Source organism: Rattus norvegicus, chromosome 1, assembly GCF_021556685.1.
Source record: "Rattus norvegicus strain SHRSP/BbbUtx chromosome 1, alternate assembly SHRSP_T2T, whole genome shotgun sequence".
Classification (NCBI taxonomy): domain Eukaryota; kingdom Metazoa; phylum Chordata; class Mammalia; order Rodentia; family Muridae; genus Rattus; species Rattus norvegicus.
The window spans coordinates 159,469,923-159,497,174 of record NC_141534.1 but is presented as its reverse complement, the minus strand read 5'-3'; the positions used below and the strand labels follow the sequence as shown (position 1 = coordinate 159,497,174).

At 42.4% G+C, this 27,252-nt stretch overlaps 1 protein-coding gene across 1 annotated transcript in view; it reads right to left on the bottom strand.

Annotated features, from left to right (window-relative positions):
- Prcp (prolylcarboxypeptidase) overlaps window positions 1-26,326 on the bottom strand; it is a 52,353-nt gene extending 26,027 nt beyond the window's left edge. Inside the window, 1 exon segment of the mRNA NM_001106281.4 lies at window positions 26,106-26,326. Within this exon segment, the coding sequence (NP_001099751.2) occupies window positions 26,106-26,264 (159 nt within the window). The 5' untranslated portion in view covers window positions 26,265-26,326.
- Window positions 26,327-27,252: the final 926 nt, after the last annotated feature.

The following is a 27,252-nucleotide window of genomic DNA, read 5'->3' as shown; positions in this document are numbered from 1 at the left end:
CCAAATTAACAAAATCAGAAATGAAAAGGGAGACATGACTACAGATTCGGAGGAAATACAAAAAATCATCAGATCTTACTATAAAAACCTATATTCAACAAAACTTGAAAATCTTCAGGAAATAGACAATTTCCTAGACAGATACCAGGTATCGAAGTTAAATCAGGAACAGATATACCAGTTCAACAACCCCATAACTCCTAAGGAAATAGAAGCAGTCATTAAAGGTCTCCCAACCAAAAGAGCCCAGGTCCAGACAGGTTTAGTGCAGAATTCTATCAAACCTTCATAGAAGACCTCATACCAATATTATCCAAACTATTCCACAAAATTGAAATAGATGGAGCCCTACCGAATTCCTTCTACGAAGCCACAATTACTCTTATACCTAAACCACACAAAGACACAACAAAGAAAGAGAACTTCAGACCAATTTCCCTTATGAATATCGACGCAAAAATACTCAATAAAATTCTGGCAAACCGAATTCAAGAGCACATCAAAACAATCATCCACCATGATCAAGTAGGCTTCATCCCAGGCATGCAGGGATGGTTTAATATACGGAAAACCATCAACGTGATCCATTATATAAACAAACTGAAAGAACAGAACCACATGATCATTTCATTAGATGCTGAGAAAGCATTTGACAAAATTCAACACCCCTTCATGATAAAAGTCCTGGAAAGAATAGGAATTCAAGGCCCATACCTAAACATAGTAAAAGCCATATACAGCAAACCAGTTGCTAACATTAAACTAAATGGAGAGAAACTTGAAGCAATCCCACTAAAATCAGGGACAAGACAAGGCTGCCCACTATCTCCCTACTTATTCAATATAGTTCTTGAAGTTCTAGCCAGAGCAATCAGACAACAAAAGGAGATCAAAGGGATACAGATCGGAAAAGAAGAGGTCAAAATATCACTATTTGCAGATGACATGATAGTATATTTAAGTGATCCCAAAAGTTCCACCAGAGTACTACTAAAGCTGATAAACAACTTCAGCAAAGTGGCTGGGTATAAAATTAACTCAAATAAATCAGTTGCCTTCCTCTATACAAAAGAGAAACAAGCCGAGAAAGAAATTAGGGAAACGACACCCTTCATAATAGACCCAAATAATATAAAGTACCTCGGTGTGACTTTAACCAAGCAAGTAAAAGATCTGTACAATAAGAACTTCAAGACACTGAGGAAAGAAATTGAAGAAGACCTCAGAAGATGGAAAGATCTCCCATGCTCATGGATTGGCAGGATTAATATAGTAAAAATGGCCATTTTACCAAAAGCAATCTACAGATTCAATGCAATCCCCATCAAAATACCAATCCAATTCTTCAAAGAGTTAGACAGAACAATTTGCAAATTCATCTGGAATAACAAAAAACCCAGGATAGCTAAAGCTATCCTCAACAATAAAAGGACTTCAGGGGGAATCACTATCCCTGAACTCAAGCAGTATTACAGAGCAATAGTGATAAAAACTGCATGGTATTGGTACAGAGACAGAAAGATAGACCAATGGAATAGAATTGAAGACCCAGAAATGAACCCACACACTTATGGTCACTTGATTTTTGACAAAGGAGCCAAAACCATCCAATGGAAAAAAGATAGCATTTTCAGCAAATGGTGCTGGTTCAACTGGAGGGCAACATGTAGAAGAATGCAGATCGATCCATGCTTATCACCCTGTACAAAGCTTAAGTCCAAGTGGATCAAGGACCTCCACATCAAACCAGACACACTCAAACTAATAGAAGAAAAACTAGGGAAGCATCTGGAACACATGGGCACTGGAAAAAATTTCCTGAACAAAACACCAATGGCTTATGCTCTAAGATCACGAATCGACAAATGGGATCTCATAAAACTGCAAAGCTTCTGTAAGGCAAAGGACACTGTGGTTAGGACAAAACGGCAACCAACAGATTGGGAAAAGATCTTTACCAATCCTACAACAGATAGAGGCCTTATATCCAAAATATACAAAGAACTCAAGAAGTTAGACCGCAGGGAAACAAATAACCCTATTAAAAAATGGGGTTCAGAGCTAAACAAAGATTTCACAGCTGAGGAATGCCAAATGGCTGAGAAACACCTAAAGAAATGTTCAACATCTTTAGTCATAAGGGAAATGCAAATCAAAACAACCCTGAGATTTCACCTCACACCAGTGAGAATGGCTAAGATCAAAAACTCAGGTGACAGCAGATGCTGGCGAGGATGTGGAGAAAGAGGAACACTCCTCCATTGTTGGTGGGATTGCAGACTGGTAAAACCATTCTGGAAATCAGTCTGGAGGATCCTCAGAAAATTGGACATTGAACTGCCTGAGGATCCAGCTATACCTCTCTTGGGCATATACCCAAAAGATGCCTCAACATATAAAAGAGACACGTGCTCCACTATGTTCATCGCAGCCTTATTTATAATAGCCAGAAACTGGAAAGAACCCAGATGCCCTTCAACAGAGGAATGGATACAGAAAATGTGGTACATCTACACAATGGAATATTACTCAGCTATCAAAAACAACGAGTTTATGAAATTCGCAGGCAAATGGTTGGAACTGGAAAATATCATCCTGAGTGAGCTAACCCAATCACAGAAAGACATACATGGTATGCACTCATTGATAAGTGGCTATTAGCCCAAATGCTTGAATTACCCAAGATCCCTAGAACAAACGAAACTCAAGACAGATGATCAAAATGTGAATGCTTCACTCCTTCTTTAAATGAGGAAAAAGAATACCCTTGGCAGGGAAGGGAGAGGCAAAGATTAAAACAGAGACTGAAGGAACACCCATTCAGAGCCTGCCCCACATGTGTCCCATACATATACAGCCACCCAATTAGACAAGATGGATGAAGCAAAGAAGTACAGACTGACAGGAGCCGGATGTAGATCGCTCCTGAGAGACACAGCCAGAATACAGCAAATACAGAGGCGAATGCCAGCAGCAAACCACTGAACTGAGAATAGGACCCCCGTTGAAGGAATCAGAGAAAGAACTGGAAGAGCTTGAAGGGGCTCGAGACCCCATATGTACAACAATGCCAAGCAACCAGAGCTTCCAGGGACTAAGCCACTACCTAAAGACTATACATGGACTGACCCTGGACTCTGACCTCATAGGTAGCAATGAATATCCTAGTAAGAGCACCAGTGAAAGGGGAAGCCCTGGGTCCTGCTAAGACTGAACCCCCAGTGAACTAGACTGTGGGGGGGAGGGCGGCAATGGGGGGAGGGTTGGGAGGGGATCACCCATAAGGAAGGGGAGGGGGGAGGGAGATGTTTGCCCGGAAACCAGGAAAGGGAATAACACTCAAAATGTATATAAGAAATACTCAAGTTAATAAAAAAAAAAAAGAAATATGAAAAGGACCTGTAAGCAAGGAGTGAAAGACAGCAAGAGGACATCCTCTAAATAAAATCTACAGAGGCAAAGATACATGCTTGCATTTTGTAACTGCTCAAGAAAGAAGCATAGTTCAGAAGTAATACAAATCAATTAAGCACAGTGGGTGACAATTTGGGGCAGTGAGAAGGGGAAAGAACGGAGTACCTGCTCCGTGCTATCGACCACCCGGTCATCTCCAGTCATCTGCAAATATTTTCATAATGTCTTATGATAGAATGATGACCCTCAGAGAAGTTACATAATTTCCCAAATAACGTGACTAACAGATAAAAATCAAACACATGCTGTGATAAACACCGCTTCCCACCCCTGCTTCTGACATACACTAGATCTACATGCTATTTTCATAACATACAGTTAGTTATGGATAGGGTGACAAGCTTTCCCCCTCACCAGGGACCACTCAAGAATTTTCCTCTAAAAATCTGTGGGTACAGTCATAAGCTGTTTACTCAGTCATATTCCAAAACACAGGGCATGCTGGTCCTTGTGCTGACCTTGATGATGGTCATCACTACAGTGTTACAGTTAGCTCAATTAAGTCAATGGGTTAAAACAAAATCACACTCTCTCAACAGCTTTTCATTTTAGAAGCTCACCATATGGTAGTCTTAGGCACTCAGTTATAAAGTAATTGAAGGCAGAAATTGTATTAAAGATATAAAAGGTATCCTTGGAGATAAACATGACAGAAGAAGGAGGAGGAGGAGGAGGAGGAGGAGGAGGAGGAGGAGGGAGAAGGAAGGGAGGGAGGGAGGGAGGGAGGGAGGGAGGGAGGGAGGGAGGGAAAGAAGGAAGGAAGGAAGGAAGGAAGGAAGGAAGGAAGGAAGGAAGGAAGGAAGAAAACAGACTCACTTCCAATGAGTCAATATGCCTTAAGGAGGCTCTCTCATGTATAACCCTAATCCAGAGATGAGGACATGAACACCTTCTTCCTCTACTTAGAGATTATGGCATTGCATTCTGTTAGCTTTTCAAATAGGATGTGACAATGTTCCCAAGCACACTTGATTCCTGAGGAAAAGGACATCTCCCAATAGAAAGGACACAAGCTCTCAAAGAAAGAGCTAAAATTGAAAATGACCATGAAGCCGGACCCTGTGGCCATAGGGGAGAAGCCTGTGTATCTGGAGTCGGTCCTTCTAGACCACAGGCTCTGGTGTTCCTAGAGCAAGAACAAGAACAGAGGGTAATGGCCTGTCTTAGGGATCAAATCATTGGGAGTGACTTCCTATTTATTTCCACTTGATGTGTCAAAGTGCTTCAAAACCTGCTTAAACATTCAACATGTATTTGTCTCCATTATAGGAAGACAGGGAGCACTGAAGACTGAATTTAGCTGAAAGAATTAGGGGCAATGATTTTCCTGGAGGACAATGTAGTTTCAGCAGAGAAATGATTATTAGAGGAAGATGAATTTTACACACAGAAATTATTCTTCCTTCCACTTCACTGCCAATCACCAAGGTCTTGCTTGCATCCTTTGCTTGGTGTCAGGGTTGAGTCTAAGACTTTATGCTTGCTTAGCCCAGACTACAGAACAAAAACAAACGGAAAAAAAAAAAGAACAAAAGCACATCCTAGAGTCCACAAGAATAGATGATGGGCATTTCCTTAACTAGTCTTCAAATATAACACTTTTCTATGCAATGACACCCTATTCATCTTCAAGGGATTTTTTTTTTGAGATTTTCATCTTAATTGTATGCATGTTTGTCTGAATGTATGTCTGTATACAATGTGAGCGCAGTGTCCAGGGATGCAGAAGGCATCAGATCCTCAGAACTGGTGTTTCTAGACCATGGAGTTGTGAGTAACCATGTGAGTGCTGAGATTTGAACCTGGGACCTCTGGAAGAACAGTTAGTGTTCTTAACCACTGAGTCACCTCTGCAAAGCCATAACGCCTTATTCTTGACACAATTTTGTCTATGATAAGCAGGAGAGACACAGCAGTCCCTTCCTTCTATACTGGGTTTTATAAAAATAGTCTATTTATTCTTTAAATCAAGATTCATAAAGGAAATATTATGATGAGACAAAAATGGCAAGGAAAAGGAAAACAAAAGTAGTGATCCATTACAGGAACAGTCCTTTTACAAAGTGATTCAGTTCTTGTACTCACCTGTTAGCTTGAAAGAGAAGAGCAAGAGAATATTTTGCCTTTGTGCCATTTTGGCAATTCAAAATGGCAGTAGCTACCACAATACCTTTGTATAAGGCAGTACCTTTATAATAATAAGATGTACGTCTAAAGCAATAGCTCGGTGTGTTTCTAAGTATGTGGTTCTTTTACTAACCATACAGTTTTGTTTAATAAAAATTAAACTATGAACCTTCCTTTTATTTATTTCTTAAATGCTGAGGGCATTATTTTATTTTTAATATTTTTACTTGCGTGTGTGTTTGTGTGCCTGTGTGCCTGTGTGCCTGTGTGTGCCTGTGCACACACATAATTACACAATGGTGATGGTTTTATTCAAGGATTCTGGCATCTCATTTGGGTAGATAGCTCTAGAGGAGCACAATATGATTGATGGTTGGTAACCCTCAGGGTTTAAGAATGCTTTGTACCACTACAGCTCTCAAATTAAAATGTCTGCACTGATTGAACCAAAGTAAAGTAGGAGAGTCCATTACATTTTAAATTAGATCATACAAGTAGGACAGATGGAAACCTCGATCTCAAGGCCAAGCTCTTAGGTAAAAAACTTCATGCTGTAGAGATGACAATTTTCAATCTCTTGTCTTACTCCTTCTCCTCTTTCTGTTGCTTCTGCCTTTAAAAATAAAAGTTTCTCCCACTCTGTAATACAGACTGTCCTAAAGTTTGAGAGCCCCTTGCCCCAGTCTCCTGGGTGCTGAGATTATAGGCATGTACCAGTATGCCCAAACTAAATTTTTCTTGCCTTTCTTAAATATTTATTCAGATCACTGAAATCTAGTGATTGGTTCCTTTTAATTTTGTTTCTCATGTTTGTTTGCTCTGTGGCTTATACTTCCCTGCTACTTAATATGTAGCCCAGGCTGGCCCTGAACTCAGCAGTCTTTGTGAGTGTTGGGATTACAAGGTGTACCATGGTCACTGGCTCCATTTCCCTTCTTTTGAATATCAGAGGGCAAATGTATGTTGGAAGTCAGGATGGTGGGTATCATTGCAAGGGGCTAGTGACTCAAAAGAGAATTAGGGAGTTCCAGACTTAGACTAAGGCATGTTTCCATGGTAAATAAAATAAATTCATAGATTTTAAAACATTCAAAGTTGAGGACTAGAGTGGTAGCTGGGTGGTTAAGAGCACAGGTTGCTCTTGCAAAGGACCCAAGTTCAATTCCCAGTACCTATGTGGTGGCTCACAGCCTTTTATAACTCTATTTCCAGTGTATGAGACACAGTCTTCCAACCTCCATAAGCGCCATACAATCATAGGTAGATTATGTTGTGCTGAACCATACAGCATCAAATCTTTCCTTCACTTAAAACATTTTAGAAAGTGGTACAAGGAATCAAGATTCATTAAACAAAGATAAGAGGGAAAGAACTTAGTAAGACCCTATTTGACATCTCAAGTTCAGAACTTGGCAAAAGTGATGGTTGAGTCCTGTGGACGGAGTGCTAGAATTCAGAAGCAGAGATAATATCCCATGAGTCATGAGAAACAGTGTAGGGGTAACATGTATGTGGAAGCTTGAAGCCTAACCAGAATGCTCTCTGGTACTAATGAGGAACTCAAGCACCAGAACAAGAACGTGTGCAAAAACTATGAACCATACAGAGCAAGCTTCAAGTCAGAAGCTGTTGGTGGTAAAAGGGATATGGTTTTATGAAGGGATGTGTAGTAGGTTTGGTCTCATGCTGCTTGTATTCTAATATTAACCTGGGTCCCCAAAACTGCTTACACGGGTGTGTGCACTTAGTTTCTAGGACCCTGCCCCAGTTGATTCTGATTGGTAAATAAAAATGCCAACAACCAATTGCTGGGAAGGAGAGACAGAGGATTAAGGAGTGGGTAGAAGGTGAATTCCTGCAGTATTGCACAGCATCTTAACCTGTATTGGAAGGTATTCCATTCCGAAGAGGACGAAGAAGACAACTTCTTGCCAGGACAAACACACATACCAGCATTTCAAAGGCAGACAAAACCAGTACATGAGGCCAAGCAAGAATTTAAGTTTACATTTCCTGTTTTATTAAATATGACACAACACCGTTTTTCTTCCTTTATAACTGTGCTCTATCTGCATGTATACCTACATGCCACAAAAGGGGATCAGATTCCCTTATAGATGGTCATGAGCCACCATGCTGGGATGCTGGGAATTGAACTGGGGATCTCTGGAAGAACATCCAGCATTCTTAACCTATGAGCCATCAAACCAGTCCTTCCTTTATAATCTCTTGTTCTAAATGTTCCTATATATTCTCCTGATACCATCATTACAATTATATGCCACATTCCAGAAATGGAGGCTAGAATCTACTGTAGTGAAAACAAATGAAGACTACCCCCAACTCCTAAAAGATGAAAGCCAACCACACATTTTTCATACACACATGATGCATGTAACTTACAATCCACTCTTGCATTCTATCCCTTCAGCCCAGAGGCTATATTCACTTCCCAAATCATCCCTATCCAAACAAGCCAGTCTAGTTCTCATATAACCCTATTTCTAAAGTCCTCAAAACACTGATCACATCCTATTTCAATTAATATCCCCCTTTTAAATATAGTACCCAAGTCTGAATTCCACACACAGCATATGGTTTGACAAATCATTTGCTCACTGTTCACTGAAATTACAGAACTAGGGAAGTACTTATAGACATAACCCAGACTGACTTAAGAGAATCAGGGAAGCTGGACTGGATTGAGTAATATCCCCTGACAAATATTGCATATCTTTCTTGACTTCTGTGGGGCCTTGTTTGGAAACTGGATCACTGCAGATATAAGTAGCTGAACTGAGGTCTCCATGAGGTAATTCTTACAGAGAAGAAATGGAAACAAGCACACAATGAATGCAGTGTGCAGACGTAGACAAAAGGAGATGGCTGCGAGGCAATAGAAACACAGCCAAACAGCTGCAAACCGTGAAATACCGAGGATTACCAATGAGCCCCGGCAGCCAGAAGAGAGGCATAAAAAAAAAAAAAAAAAAACAAAAAACAAAACAAAAACAAAAATCCTCCCCCTTTGACCCGCTGTGGTGGTTTGAGTGAGAATGGTCCCTATAGGCTCCTTTGATTGAATACTTGGCCACTAGTTGGTAGAACTATTTGGGAAGATTGGAAGGTGTGGCCTTGGAGGAGATGTGTCACCAGGGTGGGTTGTGAGGTTTCAAAAGTCTGGAGCCATTACCAATGTGTGTTCTCAGCTGTTCCTGTCACTATGCTTTTGCTCCACCACCAAGGACTCTATAGCCCCTGAATCCATAAGCCCAAATAAAACCCTTTCTTTCATAAGAAGTTGTCTTGGTGTCTCATCACAAAAATGAATGAAAAGTAACTAAGATAGCCCCCAACAAGGACCTAATCCTGCCCACATCTTGTTTGGACTTGTAGCCTCTGGACGTGAAAGACGGTTTGCCCTTCCAGGCTTACAGTTCTTTGCTCCAAAGGTCAATTTTCATAACCATCAGTAGTGCAAAATGTTACCACCTTTGCCAGCAGTTTGTTGGGTGACAGCCATTCTGAGATGCAGTCTGCATGTTATTTTGATCTGCATTTCCATAATAGCTAAGGAAGTTGAACATATTTTCACATATTTACTGGTCATTCATGTTTCTTCTTTTAAAAACAGTGGCTCTAGTTGCAATAGCTAAGACATGGAATCAAGTAAGATGTCCATCAACAGATGAATAATAAAAATGTGGTATACATTCACAGGAAATTTTATTCAGCCATAAAGAATAGACTTATTTGCAGAGAAATGAATGACAGGGATCATTTAGTTAAGTGAAATACATCAGACTCCGATAATTGTTACTGGTTTTCTATCATAGGCACAACCTAGATTTCGTGTGTGTGTGTGTGTGTGTGTGTGTGTGTGTGTGTGTGTGTGTACATATAAAATGAAAGAAGGAAAGTTTGGGAGGATGGAGGAGATCTACAAAGACTGGAGAACAAGAGAAGGCGATATGGACAAAAAGAAAGACAAATATTGCCTGTTTTCTCTTGAATGCAGAATCTAGAGTCAAATGTCTATATAGATGGATGATTGTATGTGACATAAGAACAGAGGAGAAACACTATGGGGACAGAAAGGGGACTAGGAGAGTGATAAACTTTATTTCAGTATGGTAACTAACAAAACAAAGATGGGGGATGGGCAGCAAGCACAGCGCATGCCAGAAAATTGTTCTGCCACTGACCTTTATCCTCAACCAAGACACTGCGTGCGTTAAGAAAAGGACGTGCAAGAGCACTATTAGTCCTTGACACTAAAATATGATTCATCCTCATGCGGAGAGAACCCTCTGAAAATCACACTTGTGACAAGCACTAATTGAGAAAACACAACATAACAACACTCTCCTTATAGAGGGCTGTGCTAAAACATATTTTGTCAGGCTGAACAAATGCACGATTTTTAGCGGACGTGAGGGGAGAATGAAATGTACAAAGTCCCCACAGGAACAGGACTTGCCAAAGGAAGCAACTAAAGAAAGCAATCCTGTGCTCTTTTCCTTCTGGGGAACTCCAACACCAAATTCAACACTGATTCACTATCAACAACCTCCAGGGATCTCTTATCATCATCTCAAAAACACACAGTGCAGACCACTCATTGTTTGGAGCACTGTGAAAAAGATAAGGAAGGGAAAAAGGACATCCTCAGCTAAAACCCAAACTCAGAACAATAGCGGCAAGTTCAAAAGGGACCCTGTGGCTTCCTCGATTGCTTTCAGGTGCCTTGGCACTACCTCAACATCTTTGATGACAGCTGCCCAGAGTTAATAGGATGTACAAACACATGGCCATCACGAGCTAGACACATTCACCAGACAAGCATTCCTCGGCTAAGCGCTGTGAGGCAATTCGCAGAGATGTGCAGATCAACAAGATACACATGATCGGTGTGAGCTTACAGCCTGGTGACAACAAAACAGTTTTATTCTGACAGATAATCACAGAAGTCAGTCAAACAAGGAATAGCCTAGCATGTACAGAGCCCTTGGTTTTATCCTCGGCTCCCTAACAAAATAAAATAAACATGTCTTACAGTTAAGCTACTATAAACTCCAAGATAGAAAAAAACAGTGTCGCACTCTGAGGTACAATAATTACTCTACAATTTATACTTACTAAAGGGACCTCTCCCTTCAAAACTACAGTGGGGCCAAGGTAATACTACCATTTGCAAGTGACATTTTCCTCCCATGGCCTCTGATCTCATAGAGCTCACCATTTGGGAATGATGCCTTTTAGTCATCTTCGGAATAGATGAGCTCCCGCTTCCTCTTGCCAATGAAATGGCAGTGCGAGTTAGACAACCTCAACAAGCTCCACAGGTACAGAAGCACGTAAACACTGAGGGAAAGCAAGGGAGGATAGATCTAAAGCCCAAGGAAAGATAGATGCAATTGTGTATTATACCCACCCGCCCTTGTTAAAAACAAGAGGCATTAATTGTCAAGGAAGAAAATCTGTAAACTCTGATAGTCAGTGAGAGCACAGAGTAGGAGACACAACACTGTGTGCCACTCAGCATACTGAACAGGTCTTTTAGATACTCCACTTCTACATGTGCGATGCTAGGATTCATGACTTTGCCATAGAAAGTAATTCTGGAAGAGTCAGTGTGAAGTAGAGTTGTTTATTTTTTTAAAAAAAGTTTTATCCAAAATTTACCTTAAAGGAGAAAAGGCAAGCAGGGTTTCAAGGCGTCTTGCATTCTTCCCAGTAGCCATGCATGATTTTCATGTAATACATGATGCCTTACATCATATTCACCTGTTATCTCTCTCATTGCAGTCTTACTCCCAGTGATCCCTTTCTATTTCCAAATAGGATCCCCTTCCACTTTGACCTCCCATCTCTGGAGAGGGGCGTGCTCGCACCGCGCTCACCTGGGAATCAACCCCCAACTGTGGGTGGTAATCCTCACATTCCACCCTGAGATAAAGCCTCTTTGTTTTTCAACATTGTATGGACTTGGCTTCTGATCCATGAATTTCACAGGGATTTTCCTCCTCCTACCTCCTATGCCTCCATAGAAGCGCTGGGACTACAGAGTCATTACCATAGTTAGCTGCGTGTAAGTCTGAGGGATTCAAACTGAAGTACTCAGGTTTGCGTGACAAGTGCTTTACCCATTTTCTTTGATCCAGTTTTCCCCTAGGGCTGCTTACAGGAACATGGGCACCGTACCTGCAACTACACCACTAAAGACTACGCTTCTCCTTCCTCCACAGGCCATCACTACTTATAGCTCCTCAGGAGGATGGGGTTTCACGAGCTCCAAGCTCTTCCATGAAAGGCGATAAACAGACCGCCATCTTGTGCAGGTAATCACAGTTTCTGTGAGTTCAGAAATCCAATTGCTGTGTCATGCCCAAAAGACTCCAATCTTTCCTCAGGCTTACATTCTTTTTGCCCCACCTTCTCCCTGAGCCTAGGAGAGGGCAATATAGATATCTCATTTATGGCTAAGCACTCAACAGACACTTACTCTCAGCCCTTTGATGAGTCATGAGACTCTGCAGTTACTGCTGTCCATTGCAGAAAGAAGTTTCTCTGAGCAAGGCTGATGGCAGCATTTTCTATAAGCGTGAACATAGTATTTAGGATGTGATTTGACAGGTGCATCGTGTCCATTTAGAAAAACAGCATTGGTAGTTTCCCTGCTAGGGAATATGACCTCCCGAGCCAAGGGCTTTCCATGGACTTTATAGAATCTGATGTGGATTCTCTCCTTTGGAACAAACCACATCAAAAAGGTTGATTTCTCTCATAGCAAACTATTACTAGACTAGTGGGTCTGACCAACTGGGTCCGCAGCTCAGAAAGCCTGCTGATGACCAGCCACCCCAGCAGCCTCTACGGTGCCCGACACAATGAAGGGTAGCTAGCAGGAAGGAGCCTCCATTTACTTCCAGTTTGCTTTCTCTATGACCTGTAACCAGAACATATGGCTTCTTCAGCTACAGGATGGTATAATCCAGTTGTGGTGTGCCACCAACGTTTACCTACAGTATTTTGAAGGTTTAAGGGCCATGCTGACCAACTCATAGGGAGACAATCTGCTCTGGACACTGGGATTTTCACATGGGAAATGTGGCATCTGACAGTACCATTGTCCACGTGCTCAGGACACCTCCATTCAGACTAAGTCTAGCAGGCTTCTCGTGCATCTTAGCTTTGCCTAAGCCTCCCTCAACCCTATCTTCTCCTCCCCTCTCTGCCACCATCTTCCCGCTTAAACCTCAGCATTGTTATTTAAAATCTCTTTATAAAACTATTGTAACTAGGAGGGTAATGTTTACGGTGAACTTTGTTAGTTGTAACAAAATTCTCTCAGCTGGTAAGAATGTTCATCCAGACTCTAGAGTGAGGGGCTCTTTTCACTTCTGAGGCCCCCTCGATTTTCTTTGTTTCAAAGATCTTGTTTCAAAGGTAAATATGGAAGTCGCTTCCTCAGACAGAACCATCTTCCTGCAAAGGAAGCTGTTTTCACCATAGAATTTTGCCTCCTCTGAATTCCTAGGCTCTCATGTCTCTTTCCCAATACCTTAGGCTCACCCTGTAGTAGACTTGTACCCAGCCTTATCTTTCCATCATGAGAAGCATTAATCTTTGTATGAGTTGATAGTGTTTTATAAAATGGAGGCTATGATTCATCAGTGAACTATAAAATCAATTTACTGGGTCATAGCATCTTTTAAAAGATTGAGCAACCAACCTACACATTTTCAAATTATTTATCTTAATAGAAAGTCAAGATAGCCTGAGTCATTATGTCCCTAAGAGTGTATAGCTCTCTAGAACTGCCTGCACTTGTGAGGTGTGTGTGAGGAACGATGAGCCGTGGTACTAGAGCAGACCTTCCAGGGCCACGGACAGTCAAGATGGAGGTAAGTGTGCCCAACTGAGAAAAGAGGTTCAACGCACACACACAAACTCCTGCCCTATAAAGTGTGGTCATGCCTCACCTGAAAGATTAGAGCGCAGGCACAGCAGAGAGAAGTCTCCTCAGCCTGGACTTCTCATTATCAGGGAAAACAATGGTCAAGGGATAGGAGGCCCATCAGCACCAAGGATAAGCGAGCTGTCACCCCTGCTTTTCCGTGTTGTGACCCATGATCTGCTCCCTCACAGGAAGAAGCCACCAGTGTCGGAAGTGGCAGAGGTTTCCGAGTGCTTAAAAGGACAGTGTCTGCAGCATGACCCTGCTTCAAACTGCATGGAAATAAAAGTTGACAAAGAATAACTAGCACTTCCTTACCTTCCTGTCTGGTGAGTCAGAGCCGTTATCGGGCTTGTAGTTCCTTATCTAAATCGGGTTTTTAAATCACAGTGTCGTTGCCCAAACTTGTAGGATGTAGAAAATAAAGCATGTTTTTTTATCATATGTGGACTCCTATGAAAAACTTCCCTAAAGTGACACTTGAATCAAGGATCACACACACACACACACACACACACACACACACACACACACACACACCGCAGGGGAGGGAATATGAATCAATAATAACGGTACTAATTAAACTGTAGTGATAACTTTGAACAACACTTTCTCCCTCTCAAAACCACAAATGCTCTATAATATAGCGGGAGGAGGAGCTAAAAGGCAGACATGAAAGACCTTGTGCCTGGACAAAATCTGCACCACTTCGCACTTAAAGCGCAGCTCAGATCTCATTACTTGTAACAAAAGGAGGGCTGAGGAATGAATTTGCCACATGATGTCTGTCCCGTAGGTTCCTTCCAATTCCAAAGAGAATAAACAATTTTACAAACTAATTTCTGTCTCCAGAATTAGGAGTCCTCAAAATTGTCTACACTCTCTCATACCCCTTTCAGAATTAAGTACCTGAATCACATTGAATCATTAGAGGCCATATCCCTGTGATATTCCCCTGTGCATGGTCATAGACGTGTATGTGTGTATTTTCTCCTATTCGGTCTGTGTTCCAATTTATTGCAGAGGACCCACAGGGAACAAAAGGAAAGTTTTTCTTCTCATCTCCAGACTGCAGTACGGTTCAGAGAAAGCCTCCAGAGAATCTGGCATTAACAGCCTGGTTTTTTTTTTCCTAGATGATGTACCAACCTATAAAATGTGATCAGGAAGGAAAATGTCATGGGCTGGGCGGAGGCATGGACAGCTGGAGACAACTTCTCACCAATGGTAGCACTGCAGGGCAACCCGAGTTAGTAAGGGCAAAAAAGATCTATAGATAATTAGACTTGGTTTGTAAATGAAGAAACAAAATTATGTTTCCTTTAACTCTCTTGTAAGTTTGATTGGGAGACAATTAACCACCATACAAATACTTTCTTTAAATAAAAGTGTGTGTGTGTGTGTGTGTGTGTGTGTGTGTGTGTGTGCGCACGTGCGCGCTCTTGACCCCCACCCCCAAGTCAATTAGGTGCTTGACTTAGAAACCTGAGGACCAGAGTTTGATTCTTTGAACCTATGTTTTAAAAAAAAAAACTAACAAAACGATGACACCCCTGCCAACAGGGACCTTTAAAAAGACATTTTCCTTTTATTGTGTGTATATGTACATACGTACATATGTACCCGTGTAAAGAAGCCAGATGTAACACCTCAAAACCTATGCAGCTTGTTGTGAGACAAGGTCTTTCACCAGCCTGGGGTTAGTCAAACAGGCAAGGCTGGCTAGGCAGCAAGTGCAAGGGATCCACCCATGTCCACCTCCGCAGGGCTGGAAATGACAAATGCAGGCTGCCACACTCAGAGTTTTGTGGGTTTGTTTTTCTAAAGATGAGTTCCAGGAATCAAACTGTGGTCCTCACGCTTCCAAGGCAAGCACTTAACTGACTGAGGTATCTTCTCAGCCCACATTTTTCCTAATGTTTTTATTTTATTACCCTTTCTACAGCCACCATCCATATACCAAAGAAAATCTGGAATTAAGTTGTTACTTTCTGAATCTCTTGGTAGGCAAGCTGGAAGAAGGATCAAAATAAAATTCTAGCTACAGCTTGCAGACTATTGAAATGAACAGAATGAAAACAGACCTACTCTCATGTGCTCATCAAGAAGAGACATAAGTTTATGTAACTATCACCATCCCCCTTACTTCGATGTCTAGTGAAGTGGACAAGAGGGAAGGCAAATGAAACAGATTAAGATGATCTGTAAAGACAGCATCCTAAGTACACTAATACTCAGTGTTATTAGACAAATAAGAAGTCAGTGTGGCAGCAAATACCTGTAATCCAATCCAATCACTTTGGATGTAGACAACTGGCTCAGATTGAAGCTAGCCTGTGCTATGCACCAAGAACCTGTCTAAAGAAGGTAGGGGGCAGGGCATTACTAGAAGGATACAAACCAAATACCAGAACACAAGGAAGGAAAAAGATACCTGCCACCATAAAAGTATAAAGAGCTGGCCAGCCATACTCTCCAGATTTTGAAATGACTCCTGGCCGTGGTGGTGTCTTGGATGGAGCTTAAGACATGGATGAATGCATGAGACTGACAAAGGCAGGAAAGGCTAACAGAGAGTCATTGAAGGGAACAATGCAGACTGAGGAACAGAGCCAGGAATGAACATGTGTGGAGAACAGATTGGAAACTTAACAGTGGGCTGCAGCCCCAGAGTGAAAACCTGTCAGTGCTACAGGATTCTGTTCTCCCCATGCCTCCCTTGGTCTAAGACAGAGTCTCACTCTGTAGCCCAAGCTGACTTGAACTCACAACCCTCCAGCCTCAGTCTCCCAACAGCTAGGATTACAGGCATTAGTCACCAATACAGGCTCCAGATAGTGTTTTTAATACACAAAACAATAAGGAGCCAAGGCACATTCTGAGCAGGAAAGTAGCTTGATTTACATAATTAATGTGACTCACAGAACAACAATGGGAAAGGATCTTCAGGGACAACCAACTGCTCTCCTCTACCAGAAGTTAGGGTGTCACACCAATGGAATTACAGCAACAGGAGGGACACACAAGTGAAAATAAAAGACTACAGATAGAACCAACTCAAGCATTGCAGGCACAAAGAGTACAAGAGAAAGAACGCAACGTAACTGACACCTCAGGTTTTAAATTTTTTTTTTTCTGCTCAGGTGCAATGGCCTATCCTCAGAGAAGCTGACCTCACATAGGCATGCTGAACACTGTTGTACTTAGCTTTGCCCACTGCTCCACATCCACACACACACACACACACACACACACACACACACACACACACACACACACACCCAGCCACCTCCAACCTTTTCTTTCGAGATAACTATCACAAATTGTAATCTTTTTTGTTATTATTCTGTGTGTATAGGTGCTTTTGCCTTCATGTATGTCTGTGCACCACATGTGTGCAGTAAGTACCCTTGGACGTTAGGAGAGGGCACTGGAAGCCTGAGACTGGAGGTTAGACCGTTGTGAGCAGCCATGTGGGTGCTGGGGCTCTTAACCACTGAGCCGTTGCTCCAGTCCCTCAGCCGTAATCTTAACATTTATTTGCTTGTTTTATTTTTATTGCCCAAGCAGAAAATAAGCTCCTCAGGAGAAGTCAGGCTGCTGTCTCCAAAGCTATGATCCATGTTTGTGGATTGATATCTATATGCAGGTGAGGGCAGGCACAAGATAAGGCAAGGCCTGTGATTGGACAGTGAAAAAGTAAGGTGGGCACAGAGTTTGAGAGGGGGGAAGAGAAGGGGGAAAATGAAGATGGAGGAGGATGACCCACCTCCATGTGGCTTTAAAGAGCCACAGGTAGCTATGAAAATCATATAAGGGATGGATAATTATAGGACAATTTGTCTTATCTGGGTGGGCAGTTTATATCAATATTAATTGGCTCTGAGTTTATTGTATGGATGTTTTGTGGGGTGAGAATTTACTGATATAAATCTGATTGATAAATTACAAGCTTCTAGAGTTTTGACTTTACTAGAATATTGAGAATTGTGACAACAACCACAGGGGGCGGATGCTGGGATTGTGGACAGAGTTTACAGGAGAGAGTCACAAGAGGGTGGCTGACGCAGGGCCTAGAGAGTAGCCGGCACCAATGTGAGACTAGACATGGAGGTGGAGAGACAGAGAGGAGCAGGAGGTAGTGTGGCATGGTGCCTGCTACCCTGCGTCATTGTTTATTCTTTACCACAACAGATGTTTATATACACATATTATTAAATGTTTTGTAATAATCGGTCTGAAGAGAAAGTCAGACTAAATTATCTAACTAGCTGAGACTAGTTCTGAGTAAGACCTACAAGAAATGTCACAGAGAAATATGAGGAGGCAGACTGGGATGGGGATTAAAATGGATAACACTCTGCAGTTCAGTTTCCCCATGATAAGTTAGAGGTATTGTGCCAAGATATCACAGTTAGGGTCACTTTGAGAATCAATGTTAACATGTATAAAGTGCTTAGAACACTGCCTGGCACATAGTTCTAGCTCAAATGATGTCTATTATTTACTATTGGGATTATTTGGGGATGGGAGGAAAGAGGCATGGACTTGGGGAGGAGAAAATGGAGATGGACAGGGAGGGGTTCAAAGAGACCACCCAGAAAGGATTTGAGAATGGCTTTAAAGTAGTCATGTGGGGAATCATGGAAGTTGAGTGTATGTCTTCCTGCTTCCACCAAAAAGGACTAAATGCAGACACATGTGGGAGGTTAAAAGGTCAGAGCCAATGTCTACCCTGGGCTGATTTCTGTGATTTTAACTTCCTTTCAGACATCCCCAAATTCTGTCTCTCTCAATATCTTCCCAATACCCCCTTAGTTGGAGTACTCCTTGCTTCTAAGTCTCCATTCTTCTTCCCCAATCGCTGCCTTAAAATGTCATCAAGCTAGACAACTCTGCCAGCTGTCCTGTGCAACCACCAGTGACCCAGTTCATATCTCCTCCTCCATGGCAATTTCACCTCCTTGCTTACTACCATTCCACATAACACCTGCGAAACTGTTCACCTGTGATACGTCTTTCTTCAAATCCTCCATCTTGTCACCCCAGTCATACCAACCTTGCAGTGAGTGTCGAGCTTCCCACTTTCTTCAGCCATCACTTTTCACTACTTCTGTCATGAGCCCTATGTCCTTCAGCCTCGCTAATGCCCTTAACTCTCCATTCAGCTTCATTCCCCTGCTTACATGGCTTAATTCCTGTGGCTGATGTCTGTAGTCGCACCCTTTAAGTGTTGTTCGATGGCCATGTCTCACCTGGCTGTCTGGGCTGGCCTGGATCACGTGGTCCTCCTGCCTCTGCCTCCCAGGTAACAGAAAATGCAAGCATGCTTCACCAGCCTCAGCCAAGATGAACTTCCAAATATAAGGAAGCATCTTCACTAGCTCATCTGCTGTTCTTTTCCAGCCTTGACTTTATAGCTCACCGGCATACTAAAAGAGCTTCAACTCCACTTCCTGCTCTCCCTCTCTTCTGAACTCCTGACTCAAGCAACACATCTTTCTCTCCTCCCATCCCCAAACATATTCCAAGGCTTCCTCATATTAGTACATGACAATTTCATCTTCCAATATGCTCAGGTCAAGAACTAATGAAACCATCCTCAACTTCCATTTATCTTTTGTCCCACATCTAATTCATCAACTATACCTCTAAACTGTATCTTCAAAGAAGATCCCTAAACTTGAGCATTTTTCATGTTTCCACTACTATGCTACTAATTCAAGCCAACACTGTAATCTGAATTATCATCATCATCATCATCATCATCATCATCATCATCATCACCACCACCACCATCACCACCATCATCATCATCATTTTTGCAGTAGCCTACTCTTCCTGCTGCACCTGGTTCCCCTCCACAGTCCATTCTTCATACAATAACCATATCATGTCTGTTAAAACATCATCAGAACATGTCACTCTTCTGCTGTTAATATTCAAACCTAATTCTAAATAAAGACTCAATTCTTTATAATAGTCAAGGTCCCCATTAGTCTGTCCCCCTTTTTTTACCTTACTACCTTGTCCCCTACTTCTTCTTTCCTGAGACATATACCCTAGCCACACTGGCCTTAGAACAGTTCTCACCAGACACACACCTATCTCTTGAGTTTGTGTACCTGATCACCCTTGTGCCTAGAACACTGTAGAGAACATTTTCTCCCTCATCACTAGAACAGTGCGTAAAATAAAACAAGCAACCAATACTTAATAGAAGAACTTAAAGACACATGTACAGTGGTTTGTCCCCTCCATGGACTCATGTGCTGAGAGTTGGGTCATGAGCAAACACATTGGAAAGTGGTGAAATCCAAGAGGTGGAGCCTAGTGGGAGCTAAGTAGGTCATTTGGGGCCACTCCTCTCTAAGAAATTAACCAGGAAATTAGTTTTCCTAAGACTTATTATAAAAGAATAGGGCTGCTGCCTCCTCTGTGTTCTCTGGCTTCCTGTGTCACCATATATTATCTCCCTGTATTAGGCGCTGCAGTGATAGGATGCAGCCACCAGACTCAATGCCATGCCACTGCCAGTGCCACCAGACTCAATGCCATGCTGCTGCCTAAACTGTCATATTCAACATTGCTCTGTTAATTATAAAGTCCTCACCTTCAGACACTTTATTGGAGCAGAGGGAAATGAATTAATATAATATGATACACTCACTTTTCTGTTTTCCTTTATCATTGATGCATGAACATTCTCCTACACCATCATATGTGCTTCAAGACCACAATTTTTAAGAGTAATAACACCCCACTTTACAAATACACCACAAGGGCTGGAGAGATGGCTCAGCGGTTAAGAGCACTGACTGCTCTTCCAGAGGTCCTGAGTTCAATTCCCAGCAACCACATGGTGGCTCACAACCACCTGTAAAGAGATCCGATGCCCTTCTCTGGTGTATCTGAAGACAGCTACAGTGTACTCATATATAATAATAAATAAAAAAATCTTTAAAAAAAAAAAAAAGCAAATACACCACAAATTAGTTACAATTTCAGCTTTAAATACTATAATTATTTTACAAATAGAATGAACAAGATGTATATTCCTTTGATTTTTCTAAATTCCAATAGTCTCACTTCTAAAATGGGCAACAATCTTACAAGATTGTTATAAGGGCTAAATAATAATGTGGAAAGTAAACAGGTTCACCAGGGATTTTTATTATTAGTTACAACATACAGGCATCATAATGTCAAGGAAAGACCAGAGATATTGAAGCAACAGATTAAAAAGTAGCACAATTACTATAGCTTAATCAAGCCAATTTCTATAACTTCAATTAAAACCTACACTTCATGAAAAAATTGTAATATATCCAATTAGATATGAAAGAATAGGCATGTAGATCAGTGACACAGCACTTGCCTAACATGGATAAAGCACTGTCAAAAAGAAAGATACATAGCATCCAGCCCAGAATACATAAGCAATAAATGTTAATTCATTTACAATTAGCAAATGACAACTAGGACTTTTAAATATTGTGAGCCTAACAAAAACACTTTTATAATTCTTCTCCATCCATATACCTTCTAAATATATAATAAAATTATCAATGTAGCTATCTTTCTTTATGTGCAATTTTGTGTGTGTGTGTGTGTGTGTGTGTGTGTGTGTGTGTGTGTGTCTGTGTCTGTGTCTGTGTCTGTGTCTGTGTCTGTGTAGATAAGCCAGAGGTATCAGATCTTCCTGGATCTGGCATCATAGGCAGTTATAAGCCACTTGACATGGATGCTGAGAACCAAACTCCAGTCCTCTCTGCAGGGCAGTCTCTCAAATTCTAAGGGAGAAGGACTCAAACTCTAAGCCAGTACATGATCTGCAGCAGGACTCCATCTGAGTGTGCAAGGGAAGTAAAAACCTACCTACCATGTGGTAGCACTGTGTAAGGCATTAGAAGTGAAGACAATAAAGGCATACCACAAGGACTCTTCCTGACTCATATTCTCTCCTCTGCAATCTGCCTAGAACCAAGCAAACTGAAGTCACTAATATGCAGTGGTAGAAATGACAACTGTTGAGTTGAAATGTACTTTGCTCATATCTTGTTCAAAGTCAAGATAGAACTACTGCACACGACCAATTCACCACGGGCAATTAACATTACGGTAAAACCGCAAATCTGTGTGTGCCACACTGTTGCTCCTCCTGCACAGCACTGCAGACCAGAGGCTCAGGTGACAGGAGAATTCAAGGTGCATCAGAGATGAGCACAGCCAATCTTATTCTAAATGTCAGTACAGGACAGTTGAGAAAGTAAAGCAACACAAATTAGTTGAAACTAGAATATACATGGAAATGTCTGTATCTAGATCTCATAAAGCACAAAATGTGCTAACAGTTAAAACTCTAAAGTTAATTCGTATTTAGTTACATTTTAGTATTAACTGATAAAATGTCAGACACTCAGCTACTACAAAAAAATATTTTTTAGTAGTCTTAATAGTAAAAGGCCATTCCAACAACATCCATTACCACATTTTCCTTCTATATTTTGCCAAAGCTCAAGATAGTATAGAAAAACAAAACAAAACATAAATCATTTCACAAAAGAAAAACATTTATTCCTGTTAAAAGTCTATTAACATAAAACAAAGATTTTCAAATAAAACATCACAGGAAAAGTTCAAAGAGATTTTCATGTTTTCTAGAATAACAATTTTAGCTATAAGCAATCATTAAATGTATTATTCTGAATAAAAAGAAGTAAAGTAAAGCATTAAGCAACAGGAAGATAAAAATAATTATTGCTTAGCATTTCCTGGCTGCGCAGTGACATGTACGGTGCTAGATAAATACTCTGAACACATCACCACACTTCCTAACAAGCCTGTGAGATGTGCAGTCTAATTACCAGTTTCGCTAACTGTAATAGGGGCTACCTCCAAGTAAGCCATCCGTTTACTCAGATGGTGCAAAACCAAAGTTCATTCTCAAAGCGGTTTATCTCTCGAGAACCTCTGTTCTTAATTATCACCCACCCTCCATAACGTAGATCAAAGTCAGCCCATCACATCTAAGGGGCCAGTTCCATGATCTCCAAGACTCCTTCCAGAAGCTTTTCTATCATCAAACACAGCAATAGTTAACAACTCACACAACGTTAGTCCTACTTGGGGCCTAAGGGACAGGTCATCAGCAGAAGCCAGTGAGGAAGAGAAAGAAGAGAACAAGGAGGAGGGGAAAGATTGTGTTATCAGTCTCTTCTTCCAAGAAGCTTCTTACAGCTGCATTTTAGTGGACAATAGGTCACTGGGGCAAAAGTTAAGAAGGGGAACGCCAAACAGGAAGAGAAAGCAGAACTGGGATCTACATATATCAAAATACCCAGGTCACTGATGTGCTTGTACCACAACTAACGGAGGCAGTGTAGGAAGGCCTGCAGGAACTGACAGCCATGAGACTCACACTGGAACAAGACAAAGACTAACAGACATACTGAGCAGAAGCTAAGAGGAATAGCTGGGTGCAAATGACCAGCAGTTTCCAAGAGGCATAATCACACCAATGGAGATGTAGCCCAAGGTCTGGGCAGCAAGACGGACTAAGAATGTATAAGTGGGGCTAAGAAGATAGTCAGTAGAGAGCCTGAGGCCTGAATCTCCCTCATACACACACTCTCTGAAGAACTCGGCATGGCTTTTGCCTATAATGCTAGACCTGAGCCACAGAGACAGGAAGATCTCTAGAGCTCATTGGCCAGCTAGCCTGAATTCAGTGAGAAATCCTATTTCATAAAGTTAGACGGGAAGCAATTAAGGAAGAAACTGTCTGCAAACATCCAAATGCACATATATGCATTTGGAATTATACACACGCAGATACCCACACAAACATATACACATACCACATAAATACACACACACACACAAAGTAAAAATGGGATGGCAATATAACAGTTGGTGCTTGCCTATAATGCACAAAGCTCTGGGTTTAATCCCCAGCACCACATTAATAAGACATGGCAGTAAAGGTGTCTAAAAGGATAACCTCTGTACAAGGCTAGAGTATAAGGTTTTGCTGAGTAAAATAAAAAATCAAGTAGCTGTGATGATTTGAACAGGTATGGCCCCCATAGGTTCATGCGTACAAATGCTTGGCCCACAGGGAGTCTGACACTAGAAGATATGGCCTTGTCGGAGTAGGTGTGGCCTTGTTCCAAAAAATGTGTCACCGTGGAGGTGGGCTTTGAGGTTATACATGCTCCAACTACTCACAGTCGCCTTCTGCTGCCTTTGGATCAAGATGTAGAACCCCTGGTTCCTCCAACACCACCTCCTGCAGGCTGCCATGCTCCCTGACATGATGATAATGGACTAAACCTCTGAAACTGTAAGCCAGCCCCATTTAAATGTTTTCCTTTAAATGTTTCGCTGATAGTTGAGCATGGTGGCACAAGCCTTTAATCCCAGCACTTGGCAGACAAAAACAAGTGGATCTCTATGAGTTCAAGGCCAGCCTGGTCTGGAAAGGGAGTCCCAGGACAGCTAGGGTTACACAGAGAAACCCTGTCTTGAAAAATTTAAAAAAAAAAAAGTTGCAATAAAACCCCAGCTAAGACACACTTGCTAACTGCTGAAATGTGAAATGTTTAAAAAAAAAAGTCTTAAATTGTATTTGTAAAAACAATGGAGGGGAGGGGAATGGGGAGACGGCTCAGTAAGAGCACCTGTCCTGCAAACTTAAGAACCTGAGTTCAGACCTTAGCAGCCACATAAAGTCAGCCATGGCTCCACACTTGCCTATAACCCCAATGTCATGACAGGGGGATTACTGGGTCTAACTGCCTGCCTGCCAGGTTTCCAGGTTCAATGAGAAAACATTCTCTCATTCAAGAGAATAAGGCAGAGAGTGATAGCATAGGGCACTCACATCAGCCTCCTGTCCAACACGTGCACATCCGCGCGCGCGCGCGCGCGCGCACATGCGCACACACACACACACACACACACACACACACACACACACACACGAGAGAAAGAGAAAGAGAGAAAGAGAGAGATTAGCATCATTCCATCCCTTTACTTTTGCATTCTCCTAAAGCATTTTCAAAGAGAGATTTTTAGAGATCAGATATTCCAAAGCTTCTCCCTCTAACTTTATTGTTAATAACTGGATGCTGTCAAGAATTATATGTGTAAAAAAAAATTCAAAAGTTTCAGTACAAGGATTAAGGGTAGTTCCGTAGGGAAAAGTCCGAGTTCAACTTTGTTTTACAGTAAGTGTGGGTGGAGAGCAGAGGTTCAGGAAGGAGGAAGTCCTCCTTCTAAATGCAACCTTCACTTCAGCTAGACAGCCATAGCAGCTGGCTTCACAGAAAGGTTTTCCTAGGGAAAGCAGAAAACTCCATGGTCCTGACTCCAACTTCTCAACTTACAAATGAAGAAACTGTAGAGATTCAAGGGGCTGTCCCAGAGAGACTTCTGCTACCTCAGCTAAAATTAAAACGCTTTTCTTTTCCTTTCTGTTTTTTAGAAACCCAAACACAAGTTTCTAGGTCTTTTTTAACTTCAAAATGAAATTGTTCTACAACCCCATGTCTTCCCTCTTAATTCCTAGTCAAACTTCCTATCAGTAACCATGCATCAATAACTGTCCACTGAGGCAGCTACTCTGCTAGGTGCCAGCTTCAGTTAGTCACCACTGCAACCCTCTTCAGCAAACCAAGAAACTTGGCTCAGAAACTACCCTGAAACCTCTCTAAGATTACAGGGTAAGGCCGGAATCCTGGTATGATTTCTAAAGCCAAGATCAGACTACTGTACACTTGCTAATCCCAGTGCCTTGTCCATTCAGGCCTCAGAGACTCCTAGAACTATAGAATTATATATCCTGTCACTTCAGAGGACACAGGTACTTTTCCATTCAGACCTATAGAGTAATGTCTCATGCTGCAGCAAAATACAAAGGCATTGGAGAAGTCTGTCTTAAAACTGTGAACTCAAGTTCACAGACCAGAAAAGACCTGATCCTTGCACTCACCTCAGATCAGGATACAGACCGTCAGCCTCTAAAGGTAGTATTTCAGCTGAGAGAAGCTGTTTAGTGAAGCGAATAGGCTAGCGCTTTACCCTGTTATATTAGGTAATGGGTACACTAGAATTCGTGTTGAGAGACTTAAAGGTCAAGGTTAGCCTCCATACATTAGAATTTGAGTTGAGAGATGGGGTCAAAGGTTAGTCTCCATAATTTGGTTTTAGCCAAGGTAAAAAAAAAAAAAAAAAAAGTTCAAATTGAGGCATTTTCTGAGATGAAGTGGTAAAAATACGTATCCTGGACTGGAGGAATAGATTTCTGGTCCAGAACTGGAGGAATAGATTTCTCGCGGTCTCTGATGGGGAACACTCGAATAACTAAGGCTTAAAGCTACCCTCCAGAAAAGGTGAACTAAAACTAAATCAAGTCCTAAGTATCAGAGTTTGAATTTTGGAGTGGGCAGCGGTGCTTCATCAAGCTGTAACAGCCAAGCAAGGTACCGGCGAGCGATTGGGACCAGAGACCTAGAACCCTTACTCCCCAGCCTCCGCTTACCTTCTGTTGGAAGTAATGAACTGAGTAGCTACTGGGTACAGCAGGGTCGGGTGTGTTAGTTGACAAGTGCGGGCTGCCGAGGGTCTTTAGCCTAGGCCGGATGGTTGTGGCGGCCCCGAGTGATAGAAAAGGCAGGAGCAGGAGAGCCCAGCAGCCCATGGCTCAGGACAGCAGCCACAGTGTGGGCGGCTAAAGAAAGAGAGCCACCCGCAGAAAAGCACTACTAAGCCAGGCCCAGCTCTTAGCTCCGCCCGCTGCAGACCAGCTCCTCCCTCGGGAAACCTAAAACCAGGCGGCCCCTGGTCTCAAAGGCGTTGCCTCCACCCTTGCTACTTGCCATCCTCCTTCTCCCCGCCCACCTCCACTGAGGTCACACTCTACGTCGGCCTTTACTACGCAGGGGTTTTGCCTCATCCTTATCTATGGCTCCCCAAGCCCTATCGCCTCTCTAGGTTATGTCATATCTCTGCCTTTATTGTCACCATCACACTGTCCCCGCAACCTCAGTCCCACGGTAACAACACCGGGCGGGAGGAGAAGGGAGGAAGAGAGAGTCTATTGTCACCAGGCATGACGGCACACACGTGACCCTCCCTCAACCAAAACAGCAACCTTTCAGTGTTTGCCTCTCTACTTAGATGAGGAAACAAGTAGAGGGACTCGATCCTAGGTCCCTCAAGTAGCAGGAAATGGAGCGAGGGTCACAGAGCGCCCTGTTCCCTTGTAGGCTGTTCGGGCTCTTCCACTCCGCTGCTCCCGCCTAACCAGCCCCATGTTATTCAGTTCTCGGGTCACCCCATCCGCCGCATTGCTCGCACGACCCGTCCTTTCTGTGGCCGCTGAGTCTTTCGTGCAGACCAAACATTCCCTCAACCCGGATAATCCATCCAGGCTCCGCGATGGCGACTCCCTGTTGTAGTCAACAGCGCCCCCTCCTGTCCAGCCCGCGGCGCCAACTTTCACGGCTCCAACGCCCTCGGCGTTCGTCTGAGGGGTGCAGCCACCCCTTCCCACGCCTCGAGCCTTCCCGGCTTCCCCCGCACTTCGTTGAGAGAACTACCGCTCCACCAGTCGAAGAAGAACGTCTCTCAAAACCCACAGCTACCCCTGGCTTGACAAGGAGGGTCGCTTGCCGGGGTTATAAGCG